Source organism: Coregonus clupeaformis, chromosome 11 (genome assembly GCF_020615455.1).
Source record: "Coregonus clupeaformis isolate EN_2021a chromosome 11, ASM2061545v1, whole genome shotgun sequence".
NCBI lineage: Eukaryota > Metazoa > Chordata > Actinopteri > Salmoniformes > Salmonidae > Coregonus > Coregonus clupeaformis.
In genome coordinates this window covers 41,091,841-41,113,380 of record NC_059202.1, presented here as the reverse complement: position 1 = coordinate 41,113,380, position 21,540 = coordinate 41,091,841, and the positions used below count along the sequence as shown (strand labels likewise).

At 41.9% G+C, this 21,540-nt stretch overlaps 1 protein-coding gene across 2 annotated transcripts in view; it reads right to left on the bottom strand.

The window, feature by feature from the left end:
- Positions 1-955: 955 nt before the first annotated feature.
- The window catches only part of LOC121555294 (PHD finger protein 21A-like), a 60,614-nt gene continuing 40,029 nt past the window's right edge, over positions 956-21,540 (bottom strand). For both annotated transcript variants that reach the window (XM_041869114.2, XM_041869115.2), the window contains 10 exons: positions 17,725-18,006; positions 17,419-17,517; positions 16,214-16,265; positions 16,022-16,101; positions 15,644-15,704; positions 8,106-8,278; positions 7,257-7,412; positions 6,789-6,864; positions 6,529-6,632; positions 956-3,825 (listed from right to left, as the gene is read on the bottom strand). In XM_041869114.2, the coding sequence (XP_041725048.1) occupies positions 3,079-3,825; positions 6,529-6,632; positions 6,789-6,864; positions 7,257-7,412; positions 8,106-8,278; positions 15,644-15,704; positions 16,022-16,101; positions 16,214-16,265; positions 17,419-17,517; positions 17,725-18,006 (1,830 nt within the window). In that variant the 3' untranslated portion in view covers positions 956-3,078. The remainder of the gene's footprint in view (positions 3,826-6,528; positions 6,633-6,788; positions 6,865-7,256; positions 7,413-8,105; positions 8,279-15,643; positions 15,705-16,021; positions 16,102-16,213; positions 16,266-17,418; positions 17,518-17,724; positions 18,007-21,540) is intronic.

Below are 21,540 nucleotides of genomic sequence, written 5' to 3'. Positions count from 1 at the left end.
TTAAAGACCCTGTTATTTAAACAGCAAACATTCTCCAAAGATATGTTGATTGGTCATGGATTGAAGTAAACATGATGTAGAGCGGGGTCCAAAATTATTGACACCCTTGATAAAGATGAGCAAAAATGACTGTATAAAATAAGTTCTTCAAATCCTGAGCTATAATGTATGCTACATTTTTTGGGGGAAATTCTATTATTTCATACTAATACAATTTCTCAGTGAAAGAGATTTTGTTTAACAAGTAATACTTTTTTTCTCTCAAAAAAGGTAGGGATCTAAATGATTGACACCCCTGTTTTCAATACCTCATCTTGTGAGGATAACGGCACTGAGCCTGTTTTCTACAATGTTTTAGTTGGAGAATACATTGGGAGGGATCTTAGACTCAATACAGAATCCTTCCAGATCCTTGATATCCTTTGTCTGCGCTTATGGACTGCCCTCTTCAGTTCAAATCACAGGTTTTCAATGGAGACTGAGATGGCCATTGCAAAATGTTGATTTTGTGGCCAATAAATTCAGGAGTGTGCTAGGGGTTATTGTCTTGCTGGAAGATCCACTTGTGGCCAAGTTTCAGCCTCCTGGCAGAGGCAACCAGGTTTTTGGCTAAAATGTCCCGGTACTGGGTAAAGATATGAAAATATAGCTCTTTGGCCACACACAACAGTGGTGGGTTTGGCGTTAAAATTAGAATGCATGAGCAGAGAAGACCCCCATACCTATTGTAAAATATGGTGGTGGATCTTTGATGTTATGCGGCTATTTTGCTTCCACAGGTCCTGGGGCCCTTGTTAAGGTCAACGGCATCATGAACTTTACCCAGTATAAGGACATTTGAGCCAAAAACCTGGTTGCCACAGGGGTGTCTGGAAGGATTCTGTATGGAGGAATGGTCTAAGATCCCTCCAAATGTGTTCTCCAACTCATAAAACAGTTTAGAAAAAGGCTCAGTGCCGTTATCCTCGCAAGGTGAGGTATTAAAAGGTATTGAAAATAGGGGTGTCAATAATTTTTATCCCTACCTTTGAGAAAAGAAATGTACTTGTTAAAACAAAATCTTTCTCTTGTATTAGTATAAAATAATATCCTTTCCCCATTTTGTTGAGCATACAATATAGCTCAGTATTTGAATTATTTATTTTATACAGTCATTTCAGCTCATCTTTATCAAGGGTGTCAATCATTTCGGACCCCACTCTAAGTTGCCCTCTGTGCACTCCATATAATGCAACAGCATAGCATAGAAAATTAAATAAAATAATTTTAATTGAGAAGACCTGAGGCTCGCTCTAAAAAGATCCTTCACAGATCTTCTGAATGGTCCCAACCCCAAAAGTTTATGAACAGTCTGGTGAAACTCATGATCGACTTGGTCGAAAAGTGGGAAAAACCTGGGTACTGGCCCCACAAATTATAAAACATTAGACAAATATGTTGATGGAGCATTACAAAAAAAATAACAGAGGAAGCACAAATCTATTGAGAATTTAGGGATAGGTTCGTTGGTCGGTTCTGTTATCCAAGCATATTCAAGCGGTAGGAGAGAGGGAACATTTCTCCTGGACAAGGCCTAAGTCTCACCCTCAAAGATAAGTTGGGTCATACAAAAATATTTTGTTGGGACTTAATTACATGACAACAAACTAAATGCATAATCTGTTTTGTTCCATATATAACGTACAAAAAAGCTTTTCAGCACGTATTTGTTATGCAACAAGCTTGTGCTTTAATCTCAGGATGTGTTGTATTTTCCTTATTACCACCAAAATGGACTGATACAACAAACCCTCCAGTTTCCAGGAAATAAATATATTTTGATGAGATTGTTGAAGGGATCGCCAATTCCAGAGATTGTATTGAATAATACATTTCATACTTTGTCTTTCCATACATTTAGTGGACATGTCCCTGCTATATTTGGATACAATAGCATTTTGGCAGTTCAGAATTAAACAAAAACGTACATTTCTTAATATGCAAAGGTCACCTCTTTTAAAAGATAATTAAATGCATAAACTATGCCAGTTAAAAACATTTATTAACAAACAACTGTTTTATGCAACAGAAATGCACTTATTTTTTAAGACTAGGAAGACCTGAATGAATACCTTATCCTATAAAAGAAACACACCGCAGATATATTTTTGCGTGTTTGTTTTTGACAATGCAATAATATTGCAATTTCACATTTAGTGCTCACAGTTGACACACTGACTCACAAATTAAACTCAACCACTGCACTGGATCTACACCATTTTAAAACTTTAAGCTACCATGTGTGATGTGACTCCACTCTCTCTTGAGATGACCATCTTTGTTACCTGGGTCTTCCTCAGCAAGGCCCTAACAAGCCAGCTCTATAAGCAGTCTGCCTCATACTTCCAAAGCACGTGGATGTTGCTTTACCTTCTTTCTTTTTTTTGCCTGAGGTTTTGTGTAAATGGGTCCATAGTTATTGGTCATGTAAGAGTGAGAATGGGGAAAGGGGAGGAAGGTATTGAGCTAACTGAAGGCTCTCCTGTTTTACCTGTTTGATTTTCAATGACGATCAAACACCTCAATGTTTCCCCACTGTTAACAAATACTGACACTTTTTCAAAGCCCTGTCCCTCAGCTCTTTTGCTTATCTTTTGGTTTTATTTTGCTCTCAGTTAATGCCGGACAAACATGGTCTCTGTTCAGCACGCTAACTTTAGACATCTCTAACCTGCATCCCAGGAACAGAAGATAACCTAAGAAACAACCCCCATGAGAGTTCTGAGGGCAACTGTTGCAGGCACACACTGGTGTGATGTTACAAATGAGCTTACTTTTACCATTACTACTGTTCTTTTCTATCCTTAAATTGGCATGACACTGGTATACATGCCACCCTTTCACCCATGTTTGGGGTATAATAACCTACAGCATCCAAGAGCAATCTCAGACGGGCTGTAGATCTTCTATTTACACAGTCTGACAATACATTGGAAACAAGTATGTATATAGATTGGCAACTTCAGGCACCTTTCAAAGGTGAAAGCAAAAAGTCTTTTTTATTATGTTGGGGGGGTTTTCAATCCAAGAGACGGAGCGTTACTCTTTATTGTCCAAACTGTTGAGAAGAGCGGGAAAAGATTTCAGGGAAGGTTCTGAGGTTTTGCTGTTGTTGGTGCTGCTGTTGTCAATGTTTGTGTTCTCTTCCTGTTCCTCTTCTATCAGCTCCTCTGTGCTGTTAGTGGTTGTGACCTTGTTCTCAGGGTTGGTGTTAGTGTTGTTAGTACAGCTCTCGTCCATGCTCGTGTCAGTACACACAAGGTCAGTGGTGCCGTTGGTTGTGGCCACTGTAGAGTCCTCTGCAACGACTACTGCGGTGGCTTCAGTCACTTCCTCAGCGTTATTGACCTCAGCCACAGGTTCAACACTGCTGTCCACTGCAGTCACGGTGCTGACCTCGGCAGCCGGCTCAGCGCAGATGTCAACTGCAGCCTCAGCACTGACTCCTGCTACCTTCTCTGTGGCAACATGAGCTACAACCATCTCCTCCTTCCCGGCTTCAACATTGGTGCTGTTCAGTGCTGTGACCTCGGCCTTCACCCCATCCACAGACAGGATATTGACTTCTGCTACAGCCTCGGTGTTGATGGCGTCTAATGCATTTTCAGCTGGGACAATTGCATCCTTGGCCCCGATGTCCTCTGTGAAGGGACATGTACCCTCGGTCTCCACGGTTTGACTGAAATTGAAAGCCTGAATGAGGCGGACCAGGTGTTTGACCTTCTCCAACGAAACTTGCATTTCGTTCTGTCGAGACATGATGGTGTTTTTGGTCTCCATGCATTTCTATTTAGAGAGGAGGAAACAGGGTTGGGCATTTCAGAATAATGGACATAATAAATTAAGTCACTTAAATTAATCCAACAAATTAAGTGACTTAAAAGGTAGACTCAGCGATATGACATAGACGCAGAAAGTAAACAGCATAGTGGGTCAATTTCTGCAACAACTAAAAGCGTTGAAGCGCGAGGTTCAACTTATCCACTGTTCTGGTCCTGTGGCTACCACGCTGTAACAGCATGAAGCGAACCTGTGCACGTGCACAGATACTGTGTGTGACTGTGTGAGAGCAAAGTATTGCATCTCGTTTATCGCAATATCTGCGGTGCTGCTCATGACAACGTCATTTCGCTGAGTCTACCTTTAAAAATAACAGTTTCAAAATACATGAATGGCTTGTGGGGTATATTTAGACCATCCTTTTTTATATTTTACATCACTGCACCTCATCTGGTGTCAAATGGTTACACAAATACTTTCCAGTCAGATTAAGACTCCCAGAAACTAGTCTTAGCTACAGTTAAAGTCGGAAGTTTACATACACCTTAGCCAAATACATTTAAACTCAGTTTTTTACAATACCTGACATTTAATCCTAGTAAAAATTCCCTGTTTTAGATCAGTTAGGATCACCACTTTATTTTAAGAATGTGAAATGTCAGAATAATAGTAGATTTATTTCAGCTTTTATTTCTTTCATCACATTCCCAGTGGATCAGAAGTTTACATACACTCAATTAGTATTTGGTAGCGTTGCCTTTAAATTGTTTAACTTGGGTCAAACGTTTCGGGTAGCCTTCCACAAGCTTCCCACAATAAGTTGGGTGAATTTTTGCCCATTCCTCCTGACAGAGCTGGTGTAACTGAATCAGGTTTGTAGGCCTCCTTGCTCGCACACGCTTTTTCATTTCTGCCCACAAATTTTCTATAGAATTGAGGTCAAGGCTTTGTGTTGGCCACTCCAATACCTTGACTTTGTTGTCCTTAAGCCATTTTGCCACAACTTTGGAAGTATGCTTGGGGTCATTGTCCATTTGGAAGACCCATTTGCGACCAAGCATTAACTTTCTGACTGATGTCTTGAGGTGCTGCTTCAATATATCCACATAATTTTCCTTCCTCATGATGCCATCTATTTTGTGAAGTGCACCAGTCCCACCTGCAGCAAAGCACCCCTACAGCATGATGCTGCCACCCCTGTGCTTCACGGTTGGGATGGTGTTTTTTGGCTTGCAAGCCACCCCATTTTTCCTCCAAACATAACGATGGTCATTTTGGCCAAACAGTTCTATTTTTGTTTCATCAGACCAGAGGACATTTCTCCAAACACTACGATCTTTGTCCCCATGTGCAGTTGCAAACCGTAGTCTGGCTTTTTTATGGCGGTTTTGGATCAGTGGCTTCTTCCTTGCTGAGCGGCCTTTCAGGTTATGTTGATATATGACTCGTTTTACTGTGGATATAGATACTTTTGTACCTGTTTCCTCCAGCATCTTCACAAGGTCCTTTGCTGTTGTTCTGGGATTGATTTGCACTTTTCGCACCAAAGTACGTTCATCTCTAGGAGACAGAACGCGTCTCCTTCCTGAGCGGTATGACGGCTGCGTGGTCCCATGGTGTTTATACTTGCGTACTATTGTTTGTACAGATGAACATGGTACCTCCAGGCGTTTGGAAATTGCTCCCAAGGATGAACCAGACTTGTGGAGGTCTACATTTTTTTCTGAGGTCTTGGCTGATTTCTTTTGATTTTCCCATGATGTCAAGCAAAGAGGCACTGAGTTTGAAGGTAGGCCTTGAAATACATCCACAGGTACACCTCCAATTGACTCAAATTATGTCAATTAGCCTATCAGAAGCTTCTAAAGCCATCAGAAGCTTCAAGCTGTTTAAAGGCACAGTCAACTTAGTGTATGTAAACTTCTGACCCACTGGAATTGTGATACAGTGCATTATAAGTGAAATAATCTGTCTGTAAACAATTGTTTGAAAAATTACTTGTGTCATGCACAAAGTAGATGTCCTAACCAACTCGCCAAAACAATAGTTTGTTAACAAGAAATTTGTGGAGTGGTTGAAAAACGAGTTTTAATGACTCCAACCTAATTGTATGTAAACTTCCGGCTTCAACTGTATATCTTCGATTCCCAGGGCCACCCATACGTAAAATGTATGCACGCATGACTGAGTCGCTTTGGATAAAAGCGTCTGCTATATATATTATGTTGGTTCCTGACAGATACACATTTGCTTGCTAACAAGCCAGATAGCAAGCTAGATAGCTCTGCCAAATATTGAACTCTCTCTAATTATAGCACTACTAGTGATGTTTTTATCAATGTATCGTTTTTATAAATGAGCTAAAGTATTAGTATAGCAAGGTAACCGCAAACTGTAAGATTTTATTGATTAGCGAACATTTTGCTATGTAGCTAACATTTTGCTATGTAGCTAGCAAGCCAGCATAGCTAGCTTTGTTAACAGTGTGCATACTTATCTTTGGATGCGTTTCTATGAAAATGTAATGTCAGCCATAAGTATCTCTGACATAAGCTAAGAGAGCATCAGAGCCAGGTAAGCAATAGGGGTAGTTATGTGAATTACCTAAGTCACACTATTATTCAAGATCAAATACTTCCATCTATTCCAGTACACCCATCTGGAAACAACTCGCTTATGAAGATGCTTTGCTGTTACTATGGAGCTTACCGTTATGGAGTTACTGAGTTGTTTGACCCCTTGTTCCAACTGTTCTCGCTCCAGTTTCAGCTCAGCACTCCACTTCATTAGCTTTTGTTTCTCCTCTTCTTTAGCTTTTAGAAAACAGAAACAACACACAGACAACAGTGAGACTTTAAAGCAATCTGGTTGTTTGAGATACCAGTGAAGGAACTCTTCCATCTACCACCGCTTCAGCCCACACATTTGATGTTTGTCGAGGCACAAGGTCTTTATTGTGCTATTCCTACCTTCTTTATAGGCGATGTAGGAATGAACAATAGCCAATGTTCCTGGCCATTGAATTGCATCTTCTTTTTTCAATATCTGGAGAGAAGAGCACAGCTTTGTTGTATTGTGATTGCAAAGTCACGACATTACCTAGATGTGGAAGAGAACATTGCTGTGGTCACCCTTTGGTGATGTCAAGAAGAACAAACAAAATGAATCGGATGGGAGTGTAAGATGCCCTCCCCCACTAACAAAATGAATGGGAAAGAATTACTTAAAACAATACTGAAACATGTTGAAGCTTACAAAGGAAGGAACAGTCATATCGTAATGTTGTCGTCTATAAATAAGGGCTAGCTGATGAAAGTCTGAGGGGAAACTATGTCAATAGATGATCCACTTTGAAACAGTAACCAAATTCTCAGATCTATACTATTCAACCACTGGACTGCTGGGCCAAGCCCCCCGATTGTCGGTGCTGCGTTTACCTGCTCTTGACATTTGGGACAGATCCACATGCCTTTAGGAATGGTTTTCAGGGGTGGGTCCAGGCAGTCCAGGTGATAGACACGTGAGCATGTGTCACACATGAGCAACTGTCCACTGCGTCTGCACACAGTGCAGAAATCCTCATGGATGTCTCCCTGTCAGGATGAATTGCACCAATCAGTTTCACTGCCTGTCTAGGCCTGACCAATCAGGTGTGCAGAGGCAGGGCAGAAGGGCCATGTGTGTTGATTTGAGGATTATCCAATCATATTACGGTCTCTGTGTTGTTTTAAAGATAACACTTAAGTAAATCATGTGTGTAATTCCAACACCGAAATGGGTAAAGCCCATTCTAAAAGCCATTGTGGATAACATTCTGCATTTCCTATTTAAAAATATAGTTTAACGTATGTAAATCAACTGCTTTAATACTGCAGTATGTTTTTAATGGCATTTAAAAGAAGATCTAAACTAACTGATCCTACTTTTTAAAAAAAATAGGTCAAGTAACAATTTGACACAGACAGCATCATTTCTTTGAGAGTAGGGGGAGAGGGGTACTGAAATTGAGGCGAGGGGTACTGTTCACTTTGTAAGACTGCATCAAAAATGGAAATAAAAGATGAAGGATCAGACAGTAGGGAGTAAATCAATAAACACGTGTCTGTACTTGTCTAGGTCTTTAGACGTGAGGTACTGGGACATCTCAACTTCACTAAAGTATTTGTAACAACCTGTGGACAATACCACCAATATAAAAAGGGAGGGGCGAGAGTAGGTGAGGTCAGTAAGTTGGGATAGAGCCCCAGAAAGTCCAGGCTGCTGTGCTCTCTCCAGCTGCTACTTACATCCCCAGAGCTGGGGCTGGGCAGGGGGAGAGTGTTGTGGGGGTGGACATGGAAGGGGAAGCTCCCCTCTGTGTTGGGCCACTCGGGGGCCGGGAAGGCAGTGAGACAGCTGGAGGGGGAGGTCGGGGTGTGGCTGCCCAGCTCCGGAACACTGCTGTATTTGGGAGGGCGACCTGGGTGAAATGAGACAGACGAAAAACAAAAAACAAAAAAGATGGAGGTGGGAAGGAAACAAATAAATAAACTGTCTGTCCGACATACCTTTGACAGTGGGTCCTCGTTGGCTAATGTGAAAAAGGAAAAAGGGAGGGTGTTGAGTTGAGGGTGGAGGATTAGGAGAAGCACAGAGAGCGGAGTTAGTGCACTAAAACTTACTACGAGCTCTACGCAGACGCAAGATTCTGAGTGTTGCCATGTCCTTTTGTAACAAAAGGGGCTGCTCCTTGTAAAACGCTCTGGCATTCAACATACTTTTTAACTACCTGAAAATTGAGACACGCCATATCATTCCTTCCGAAGTCATAGGGGTAGTGTTGTCGCTTGGTTCCTTGATCTGATCTATAGGCTATTCATCAAAGTAGCCTATTTTGCATCGATAACCCAATACAATTTCAGCGACTGTTCAAACAGTAAAACAAACAAGAATCCACTCAAAAAGGTATTCTGTTTAGAAGTAATAACTAGTGATTACAGGCTATTGTGAAATGGTAGAACCTGCTGTAGCCAACTAGCTAGCCATGTGCTTTTTTCTCCATTACCAAAACATGATGACCTACTATTTGTAAATGATAAGGGAATGAATACACAAGTAGCATATCAAACTGGGACAATGTTTTAGGTTACACCGGCAAGAAAGCAAACATTTGCCAGGGCATATTTTTTTATAATAAATCTGATTACTTCACATGGAAATGTGGGAAGCTAAAAAAGCTTGCTAGCTTGCTATGTTTTTAGCCAGTGGAAGTGGGACCGGCGAGGATTTCATGTTACCAAAAGGTGTCCGCTACTCCAAAAATCCCACTCCAATAGGGCTGTTGCGGTGACCGTATTACCGCCCTTACGAAAAAAGATTGCAATCAGAGTGCATTATAACTGCACTACAATGCAGTCTGACTGCAGTATGCTGCAAATACTGCGTCCAAAATAACTTTTTTTTTACTACAGTACTTATGCAGTGTAACTGCAGTTACAGTACAGTGCAGTACACTGCACTTATTATGCAATTACTGTGTCCAAAATACCAGAGTCGACTGCAGTTACTGCACTTTTACTGCAGTTTAAAAACTGCAATAATTTTTTGTAAGGGCGCCACACCGGCAGTCATGAGTCATGACGCAGTAAAATTCCATGTGATCGTTCTTATGCACTCTGGACATGCTTGGTAGTACCCAACTTGCTAATAACCATCAGGTCGCTAATGGCCTGGTATTCAGGGCTCTATTGTCCCTCTAACCACTCTGATGTGATTTTCGAAACATTTGCATTGATGTCAAACACTTATCATCAAAACAGTATCATGCACTGCAAGCTCCCAGCTACTATCTAATCAACGCAACATTGACATTATCCCACCCCTGGTTAGCCACTATTGGCTTAAAAAACTCAAACCTAAGACAATATCTGCCAATTAATTTCCTGTGTCGGTCTGTGTGGTGCGTTCATTTGTTTATCACTCTGTGTGTAGCCAGTTGATGTGATAACCAACTTGTGGGTTGACATAAATACTTTCCCCAAAACCTTCTGATTTAAATGTTAACTGCAAAGTAGGCTTACCTGGCAGAAGTATATCATGAGTAAGTACAGTATATCATTTGTATATATATTATTCGTTTTTTGCTAACTTTGCCATGACATGATTAGTACAGAACCATCGCTAGACGCCCAATTAAAGGGCCAGATGCACAATTAAAGGGAATTACACCACCAAAAAATTGGTCTTCCGATGTGATTTAAGCATTGACATGGACTCAGAACATTCAATTTCATTGGTTCTCTATGAACAATTGTAATTTTAAGAGTGAAAAAATTTAACATAATTTTGGAAAATATAACAGAATTTGGGGAAAATAATTAGAAATGTTATAGGGCCCCCTTGGAGTTGTTTATTAACCATTATTTTACCAGGTATATTGACAGAAAACATAGTGCACTACTTTCTCTTGTACACTAAGGACCCGGAAAAAAGGTACAGGGGAGAGTAGAAGAGAAGAAAGCTAGGCTTTGAAATCTATATATTAACATTTTTTAGCTCGCGACATGTCATTATTTTAAATAGTAGCTCTCATGCTAGAAAAGGTTGGACCCATGGTCTAGGCTATACTCCAAAATGTAAACAAATTCTAGAAATCACCTTTGAGTGTGGACTGTATTATTATGCATACTGGATGGACTGGTTACCTTATGCTACACTCCAAACTCTTTATCCATGAGTCTGGGAGAGAACGTATGCTGTTGGTTCATTGATTTTGCAGGGCGGCTTACAGAGTTAGCCTACAATTATAGAGAATTTATATTTGATTTTGAATAGCCAAGTAATAGGGCATTTTTTATATTTTCATAATTAATAGGCTGACACATTACCTTTAGCTACAGAATATCTCACCACCGTGCATTTCCATCTCCTCCCCTCTCGCCTTCATTCCTTTTTCGAGCGCGCAGAGAGAGGTGCTGTCAACAGTTTAATGAAATGTGTTTCATTGTAAAAACATGTTACTATCGATGTTCCCGAACTGATGTCACTTGGTTTCTCAAATTAAGCAAGGGTAACTGCAGGAACAGGGTTGGAGAGCCCATGTCATACAGAGTTGGGCGGAATATCACCTGTCGCGCAACAGTGGTTGATGGGTGGAGTGAAATAAATGGAGTCGCCTACCAGGCATGATTGAAAAAGCTATTTGAGTGCATAAGGATTACATATCTTTTTCCCCCTGCCCATGTTCCTGCCCATTTGATAATGGGCCATTCTAAATAGAAACTAATTTGACATATTAGTAAAGACAAGATTACATTGAGAATAGTCTGATGGGTGAAAATATGATCACTTGAGAGAACAGCGTGCAGCCTGAGGCAAGGAACAGAGCGCAAGCTTTTTTTGCGACTTTCTCAAATCATCAATAGCCTATAGTCGCACCATGCAGCCCACATATGTTTTCATTTCTAAGACATTCTAAGGTTTGTATCATTCACAACTAAAGTTGCCAAATAACTCCAAATCTAGGATTTAGGACCTGTTTGAAATGATCACGTTTACGCTCAACTAAGCCACTTCATATGCGCACTCGCTCCTGAATGGGGAAAATATCCTTTATTTTATTCAGCTAAGTTCAATTATATTATTTTTTACTATAAAATCATAATATAAATTAATGGCACGGGACTTACAAGCATATCTTGTCTGCTAAATGAACAAGCCTAAAGCCTATGGCATGGCGCATAGCCAGATAACATACAGTAGGCCAACTCATATTCTGTTCTTCTGAACCTGCCTAAAATAAATAATGGATTTATTGTGATGGTGTATATTAAATTGACTTTTCTTTTTTTAATGTAGAAGTTCCAAAGGCGTGCGTCATTGGCTTGTATGCGGAGTCCGTGGGAAGCTAAACATGTTTATGTTAATTAATGGTCAATTACCATGAGACCGGCAGTCTTTTGCATAACAATAACCTGCTGACAAAATTTGATGACCGCCACAGCCATCTATTTCACCCACGTGCACACACCCACGTAGATCAACGGAGTGAAGCTTGTAATAACCTTAAGAGTCAGAAGCTACATGCAAGCGGGGTTCAAAAGAAGAAGCGGTGCGATATGCTGGCTGGATAGAGGGAAAATCACAGTCAACACGCTACAATCAACCTCAAAGGGACTGTTCAAAGTGAAATCACAGTTTGTCAGATGCTTTCATACAGAAAAACATGGCGTGTAAGTGCAATTGAATGGTTCCAATCTTTTCCATTCAATTATGGTTGAGGCCTCCAGATTTCCTACTGCTCAGATCAACAAATTGAATCCGCTCCACTTTGAGGTATGAAAACATCTGACAAAGTTACATTTTGACATGAACTATTATCCCTTTATCCAAAACCTTCCGGTTTTCACAAATGATAATTGGAAAAAGTCAAGGAATTTCTACAGATAGGGATGAAATGCTGTCTTTTATAATCAAGTCTTCAAGGTCAGCATAGCAGTCTCTCAGAAAGGGACACACACACAGCTACAGTGAGGGAAAAAAGTATTTGATCCCCTGCTGATTTTGTACGTTTGCCCACTGACAAAGATATGATCAGTCTATAATTTGAATGGTAGGTTTATTTTAACAGTGAGAGACAGAATAACAACAACAAAATCCAGAAAAACGCATGTCAAAATGTTATAAATTGATTAGCATTTTAATGAGGGAAATAAGTATTTGACCCCTCTGCAAAACATGACTTAGTACTTGGTGGCAAAACTCTTGTTGGCAATCACAGAGGTCAGATGTTTCTTGTAGTTGGCCACCAGGTTTGCACACATTTCAGGAGGGATTTTGTCCCACTCCTCTTTGCAGATCTTCTCCAAGTCATTAAGGTTTCGAGGCTGACGTTTGGCAACTCGAACCTTCAGCTCCCTCCACAGATTTTCTATGGGATTAAGGTCTGGAGACTGGCTAGGCCACTCCAGGACCATAACGTGCTTCTTCTTGAGCCACTCCTTTGTTGCCTTGGCCGTGTGTTTTGGGTCATTGTCATGCTGGAATACCCATCCACGACCCATTTTCAATGCCCTGGCTGAGGGAAGGAGGTTCTCACCCAAGATTTGATGGTACATGGCCCCGTCCATCGTCCCTTTGATGCGGTGAAGTTGCCCTGTCCCCTTAGCAGAAAAACACCCCCAAAGCATAATGTTTCCACCTCCATGTTTGACGGTGGGGATGGTGTTCTTGGGGTCATAGGCAGCATTCCTCCTCCTCCAAACACGGCGAGTTGAGTTGATGCCAACGAGCTCAATTTGTCTCATCTGACCACAACACTTTCACCCAGTTCTCCTCTGAATCATTCAGATGTTCATTGGCAAACTTCAGACAGGCCTGTATATGTGCTTTCTTGAGCAAGGGGACCTTGCTGGGCGCTGCAGGATTTCAGTCCTTCACGGCGTAGTGTGTTACCAATTGTTTTCTTGGTGACTATGATCCCAGCTGCCTTGAGATCATTGACAAGATCCTCCCGTGTAGTTCTGGGCTGATTCCTCACCGTTCTCATGATCATTGCAACTCCACAAGGTGAGATCTTGCATGAAGCCCCAGGCCGAGGGAGATGGACAGTTATTTTGTGTTTCTTCCATTTGCGAATAATCGCACCAACTGTTGTCACCTTCTCACCAAGATGCTTGGCGATGGTCTTGTAGCCCATTCTAGCCTTGTGTAGGTCTACAATCTTGTACCTGACATCCTTGGAGAGCTCTTTGGTCTTGGCCATGGTGGAGAGTTTGTAATCTGATTGATTGATTGCTTCTGTGGACAGGTGTCTTTTATACAGGTAACAAGCTGAGATTAGGAGCACTCCCTTTAAGAGTGTGCTCCTTATCTCAGCTCGTTAGCTGTATAAAAGCCACCTGGGAGCCAGAAATCTTTCTGATTGAGAGGGGGTCAAATACTTATTTCCCTCATTAAAATGCAAATCAATTTATAACATTTTTGACATGCGTTTTTCTGGATTTTTGTTGTTGTTATTCTGTCTCTCACGGTTCAAATAAACCTACCATACAAATTATAGACTGATCATGTCTTTGTCAGTGGGCAAACGTACAAAATCAGCAGGGGATCAAATACTTTTTTCCCCTCACTGTATATACACATACACACCTTTTTTTTTTTTCATAACCTGTTATTGCTTTGTCATTATGGGGTATTGTGTGTAGATTGATGAGGACATTTTTTATTTAACCCATTTTAGAACAAAATGTGGAAAAGGGGAAGGGGTCTGAATACTTTCCGAATGCACTGTATAATGTCAATACTATCTACAGTGGTTAGCTTGCTTGAAGGAAGTATTTAATGTTGTGTGCATTGTATCTGTGCACTCTTTTCCTTTTTGTTGAGGCTCCTGTTGGCTACCCCACGTGGGGGTTCATTCGCTCTGATTAGCTCAAAGTCAAGTTGTTGGCCACTGACGAGCATTGCAATTCTACAAGTGGAAATGGCATGTTCATCGCTACTGGGTCGGCACGCAGCAGGTACCACTTTTGTTCTAGCAAGAGAAGGAACGGCCTCTCACTGTGATAAGTACCTATTGGCAGTCTTTCGGCAGTGAGATTCTCGTGTGTTTCATGCTTAAGTGTCCCTGTGCAGGATTCAGCCAGCAAGCAAAGAGGGATCAGCAGAAACGTTGGGTGGTGTGTGTGTGTGTGTGTGTGTGTGTGTGTGACAGACATTCACAGCATTTCATACATTGAATAGATTACAACATACAAGCATCAAATAAAGGCCAGCTCAGGAATCTATAAAGACATGTACAGGGAACTGCCAAAATAAAGGAAACACTTGAGTAAATGAGGGATACAAAATAAGCAGATGCTTCCACAAAGGTGTGGTTCCTGAGTTAATTAAGCAATTAACATCCCACCATGCTTAGGGTCATGTATAAAAATGCTGGGCAGGCCCAGTTGCCCATTATTTTGGCTACCATGGCTAGAAGAAGAGATCCCAGTGACATTGAAAGAGGGGTGATTGTTGAGACACATTTGGCAGGAGCTTCAGTGTCAAAGACTGCTCAACTTGCTGATGTTTCACGAGGAACAGTGGGACCGATTGAATACTTATAGGAGATTCTGGAGCGGCACCTGAGGCAGCGTTTTCCACCACCATCAACAAAACACCAAATGATGGAATTTCTTGTGGAAGAATGGTGTCACATCCCTCCAATAGAGCTCCAGACACTTGTAGAATCTATGCCAAGGTGCTTTGTTGTTCTGGCGGCTTGTTTTTTAAAATATTTTTTTAACCTTTATTTAACCAGGTAAGCCAGTTGAGAACAAGTTCTCATTTATAACTGCGACCTGGCCAAGATAAAGCAAAGCAGTGCGATAAAAAGAACAACACAGAGTTACATATGGGATAAACAAAACGTACAGTCAAAAACACAATAGAAAATATATATACAGTGTGTGCAAATGTAGTAAGTTATGGAGGTAAGGCAATAAATAGGCCATAGTGCAAAATAATTACAATTTAGTATTAACAGTGCAAATGAGCAAAATAAATAACAATATGGGGATGAGGTAGTTGGGTGGGCTAATTACAGATGGGCTGTGTACAGGTGCAGTGATCGGTAAGCTGCTCTGACAACTGATGCTTAAAGTTAGTGAGGGAGATAAGAGTCTCCAGCTTCAGAGATTTTTGCAGTTCTTTCCAGTCATTGGCAGCAGAGAACTGGAAGGAATGGCGGCCAAAGGAGGCTATTGAGACACGTTATGTTGGCATTTCCTTTATTTTGGCAGTTACCTGTATATGTCCTGGGCATTGGAGAAGGTGTATGTGCAGTTGTTGAGTGGATACTGACCTCTCTTCCTGGTGCCCTGGTGGAGCGGAGTGTTTAGGTAGGTCACTGCACTCTTCTTCCTCTGCACGGCGTGGATAGGAACACGTATGTGGGAGAATAAATCCAGCTGTGATTTGACTGCAAGTTTATCATGTTGCTCACTCAAAAAGAAAACCTGTTTGCTTTTCATATGCTACACAGGGCCAGATCCTAACTCTGACTCCATTTATTCAGATATTCACATTGAAAATGGTGCGTATTATGCTCACATTTTAAAAAGCATGTGCACTGGCATCCAACTTAATAAGAAACATATTGTGTATCGGCTGTTGTAGCAATGTGTGGGTTACACTATCAAAAATGTTTGATAAGTAGAAGAACAGCAGTGTAAGTCCATACCTCAGGCTCAAACACAGCTCCACTGTACACCGGATTCGCCGTTGTTCTTCGCTTACGCTCCTGCCTCTTGCTCTGAATTTCTATAACCACAGAGTAGTATATTAATACGGGCATTGCAGTATACACTCCTAGGGAATGCGGGTGAGAATGTAGCAACTGGAATTTACTTCAGACCAAACTGGCAGTGCTTACCTTCCAAATGGTCATGGGTGACAAGTCCGAGGGACACCATGAAGGCAAGTTTCTGGGGACAAACAATAAAAGGGTTTTAGGACAATCCCCTCCATAAATGGTGCCCTGTGTGAGGAGAATTCCTAACATGAACATATACACTATATATATACACAAAAATATGTGGTAAAACCTTTAAATTAGTGGATTCGCCTATTTAAGCAACACCCGTTGCTGACGGGTGTATAAAATCGAGCACACAGCCATGCAATCTTTATAGACAAACATTGGCAGTAGAATGGCCTTACTGAAGAGATCAGTGACTATCAACGTGGCACCGTCATAGGATGACACCTTTCCAACAAGTCAGTTTGTCAAATTTCTGCCCTGCTAGAGCTGCCTCGGTCAACTGTAAGTGATATTATTGTGAAGTGGAAAAGTCTAGGAGCAACAATGGCTCAGCAACGAAATGGTAGGCCACACAAGCTCACAGAATGGGACCGCTGAGTGCTGAAGCACGTAAAAATAGTCTGTCCACGGTTGCAACACTCACTACTGAGTTCCAAACTGCCACTGGAAGCAATGTCAGCACAAGAACTGTTCGTCGAGGGCTTCATGAAATGGGTTTCCATGGCTGAGCAGCCACACACAAGCCTAAGATCACCATGCGCAATGTGTTAGCTGGAGTGGTGTAAAGCTCCATACAGAAATGGTTTGTCGAGATCAGTGTGGAAGAACTTGACTGGCCTGCACAGAGCCCTGACCTCAACCTCATCGAACACCTTTGGGATGAATTGGAACACCGACTGCGAGCCAGGCCTAATCGCCCAACATCAGTGCCCAACCTCATTAATGCTCTTGTGGCTGAATGGAAGCAAGTCCCCGCAGCAATGTTCCAACATCTAGTGGAAAGCCTTCCCAGAAGAGTGGATGTTGTTTTAGCATCAAAGTGGGGACCAACTCCATATTAATGCCCATGATTTTGGAATGAGATGTTCGACGAGCAGGTGACCATATACTTTGTCATGTAGTGTATACTGTATCTATAATTTACTTGATATGTTTATACTGCATCTTTGGCAAAGCCTGCCTCCCGTTACAGAACATCTTCTGTGAAGGACTTTGAGGTTCTATCAGTAGGCTGACATTTAAAAAAGAGGTACGTATTTGTTATGCAGGTTAGACCCGAAGTTCGGAATGAAGCATAAGCTCCATCTCCAGTGTACCTGAGGATTGTCCTCTCGCTTTAGCCTGGGTGCTGGAGACAGAGGAGGGGTCCTGCTCACCAACATCTTCTGTCCCAATCCCCCCCGAGCTTTAACAGTCTGGAAACAGTGGGAGGAAAATAAAGCTCTTAAAACACGAATGACTAAAGTAACAGAGTTATACGTGTAGAATGACTTACATTCTGAAAAGGGAACAAGTCACTTTCCCATCCACAAACTATACTCTGACCTCACAAAATTAATTTCCATGACAATTGACAATACAATTATGGTATCGTAACCTCCCACCCAAACCGTGGTGCTGACCTTGGTGTCGGAGGCGAGGCCGCTGATCTGCAGTGTCTGCACCGATGCCGGGGCCGTGATGACAATACCCGTCAATGTGCCCGTGGGCTGGCCGCTCTTGGCAGCGCAGGGCTGGCCATTGACGATGCGCACCTGGTGGATGGGCCCGGCGCTGGAGGGCAGCAAGGAGGGGCTCAGCTTGGTGGTCAGCATCACCGGGCCCCGCTGGAGCAGCTGGAGCGCCGCCATCATGGGCGGAGGGGGCGCTGGGGCGATGGGCACGTTGTTGGGCTTCGCCCGGACCTGAGTCGGGAGGATAGGGGTCAGAGGTTAGCCAATCATTCATCAGGTGTCATATTGGAGCTTAGGGGTCTTCACAAATGTGTGTAAAAGAGACTGACCAGGGAAAGGTAATTCCAATGTGGTGCTCTGAGATATCACTGTAGATGGAGGCATACTATACAAGTGAAAGGCAGATTTTTGTTACACCCAAAATTAACAAATGTCTAACTGGGATTCACTGCAGACACAACCGTCCAAGCTTAGCAAGAAAATGGAGGCTGCCTACAGGCCAGATAGGCCAGCTACACCAGCCACTGCAACTTGCGAGCCCACTCTGACCTTTCTTGCCTCCGAAATCAGATCAATTCGTTTGTCCACCCAAAATATTGAACAAGACACATCAGAAATCAAGACCACAATGTAGGAAATAGAAGGGACCATTTATTCGCTGACCACCCGTGTTGGAGAATGGCGCTGTCTCAACGAAAGGTCAGCTAGACGAAATCCAGGACCATGTTGATAATTTGGATAACAAATCTTGGGTGTTCCCGAGATGGTAGAAAACAATTCTAAACGAGTTAACGACCGGAGGATGGCATTCAAACAGGTCAAAACGGATCTAAAATCGCGGGGGATTGAGTTCATTCTGCGTTTTCCTGCTACACTGGAGATCAAACTCAACGGAGCCAAGATCACAAGTTTGACTCTGGATGAAGCATCAGCCTTCATCCAGAGAAGATCTGCCAGGGAGGACCGTTGAATCCAGAATTCTATTGGATGGAGGACTATCAAGGTCTGTCTGATAAGTGCCTTAGACTTTGCATTGCTATGATTAGACTGAGCTCTAGGGCTGGATTTGACTGAACTGTTTCTTACCAGTAGGCTTATGTATTTTTTGAATGACCTTCAGTTTAGAACTTTTCCAATCTTATTTTCTCTGATTGGCTTGATTTTAAGATTAAGTGTGAAATCAATGCAATGCTATGGTTTGCCAGTCAGCGGCGACAAAGCACTCTAGCCATAGCGTGTGACTGACAGCCTTAAAAAAATGTAAGCGAACTATGTCCCAAAAGGGTATTACAGTTGTATACTGCTGTCGGGTTGACGGTGGGTCGAGTTCTGGTGACTCAAGTTAATAAATCCCATCTATGTCTTGGTATGTGTTGTTTCTCCCCAGCTCATTAGGTTTGGCTGGGAGTCTACTTAGTTCTACTGTTAGATATACATACCATTTCAATGTTTTTTCTTTGGTTTGTTTTTCTTTATACTGTATAGCTGGAACCTTAAAAGGGGTTAATCAAGAAAAAGAAAAACGGTAGCATATCTCAAGTCTTCTAAAGGTGGATATAGCTTTTGTACAGGAGATACATTTGAATAAAAAGGAATCATAAACACTAAAATACTCTTGGGTGGGAAAGGCTTTCTCTAGCCCGGGTACATACATAAGGCCGTGAGAACTTAACTGAAACTAAAGTGATAACTGACTCATATGGTCGTTATGTCATAGTTTGCGGGCTCTTGATCGAAACTTCCGTTGTTCTTCGCAATATACTGTATATGCACCCAATGCAGAGAGGCACAATTATTTTCAAAAACTCTTAGAACTGGGTGACATCCAATATTATCGGCAGGCGGTTTTAAACAGGCCTTTGACAGGTCTCGGCCTAGAAATAGGGTGGAGAGTAAATCAGCAGCTGCAATAAGACTACTAGCTAGGGACCTAGGCTTAAAATATAACTGGAGGTTTATGAACCCTGATAGGAGGGACTATTCTTTATTCCCCCCCAGCAGCAAAACTGTAGGAACCATATGGCTGGCATTCGGTTGCAAAATGGTGCAATTTCTACCTCTTCGGAGCCGATAAATGAGGAGTTCAGAGGCAACACTCTTTATACATCTCAGGGTATACTGGACAAACAAAAGTTGGATAGCTTTTTTGCAGACCTGAATTTACCACAACTCTCAGATAAGGATAGATATGATTTAGATGCACCACTTAGGGTTGAGGAGATCTCTCAGGTTATCAAGATTACGCCTTCTAACAAGTCTCCTGGGTTAGATGGCCTCCCTTCTGACTTTTATAAAAAGTTTGAGGCAATTATTACTCCAATTTTGCTAGAGGTATATAATGACACATATAAAGTTGGATCTTTACCCTCTTCCATGCACACAGCAATCATCTATCTTATCTACAAAAAGGGAAAAGATCCATTTGATCCGAGTGGATATCAGCCTATTTCTCTTATTAATAATGATGAAAAGACCTTAGAAAAGGTGCTTTCAAAAAGATGATCTAAGGTCATTGGTAGTATCATTAACCTGGATCAGAATGGCTTTATCCCCCACCGTTACAGCTCAGATAATCTTAGGCTGCTCAACATACAAAGTGCTGTCCAGGACTCAAGCACTCCAACAACTGCTTTGTCATTAGATGCTGCCAAAGCCTTTGATTGTGTGGAATGGGGCTACCTTTTTGAATCTCTTACAATATTTGGCTTTGGGGAGAACTTTGTGAATTGGATAAAAAAACTTTGTGACACTCCTTATGCCTGCGTTTTAACGAATGGTCTCATATCCAACCCTTTCCAGTTACAGAGAAGTACAAGACAATGATGCCCTTTAAGTCCTAGTCTATTTATGCTAGCTTTGGAACCCCTGGCCAAGAAACAGAGGTCACCCACTTATTTATGGAGTTATGGCGGGCAACATTCAGCATAAGCTTATGCTTTTATGCAGGTGACATGTTACTTTTCTTGTCTCAACCTGAGATATCTGTCCCTGCTTTACTACAAACTGTTGAGGAATTTACATTATCTGGTTATCATATTAACTGAGATAAATCTGAGGCTCTTCCTTTATCTGGCTTCTGCCCATCCACGCTCTTCAACCAATGGAAATTTAGATGGTCCCCTTAGGGTATCAAATACCTTGGTATTCTAATAACACCCAGCCACAGGGATATTGTTGGAGAGAATATAAAACCCTTACTTTTAAAAATGAGAGTGGGCTATCAATGTCAAACACATCAGTATGTGGTTGCCATATTGGAAGGGAGGGGCTAAACCAGGCTGGTACCAGATGGAGTCTAAGGCCTGTGGGGGAGTCTCGCCCTGGCTTGGAATCTTTGGCACAGTAAGGCCACAATTGAAGGATCAACCCACTGTTACAAACACCAGAACCTTGTGGGGTAAGATACATAGAGCTGGACGCTGGGACCTTTATAAAATCGCCTCAGGCCCCTCTGTGGCACAATAAGAGTATCCTAATTGGAAGTAAAACCTATTTTTGGGTACAGTGGCAACAAGTAGGAATCAATTATCTGTTGAATCTATTTGATGAGCATTCTAAGCTATTCTTAAGCTTTGCCCAAATTTCTGAGAAATATAAGCTGCCACAGAATACACTTTGGAGACACCTCCAGCTACGAAGTTCTTTGTCAATATGGTTGGGAAGCCCCCTTACCTGTCCCATAGCTAGCCCGATTGAAGAAATACTAAACAAGTTAAGTTAAAGTACAAATGGGCAAAAGCATTGGCTCTAGATCTAGCCCATGAA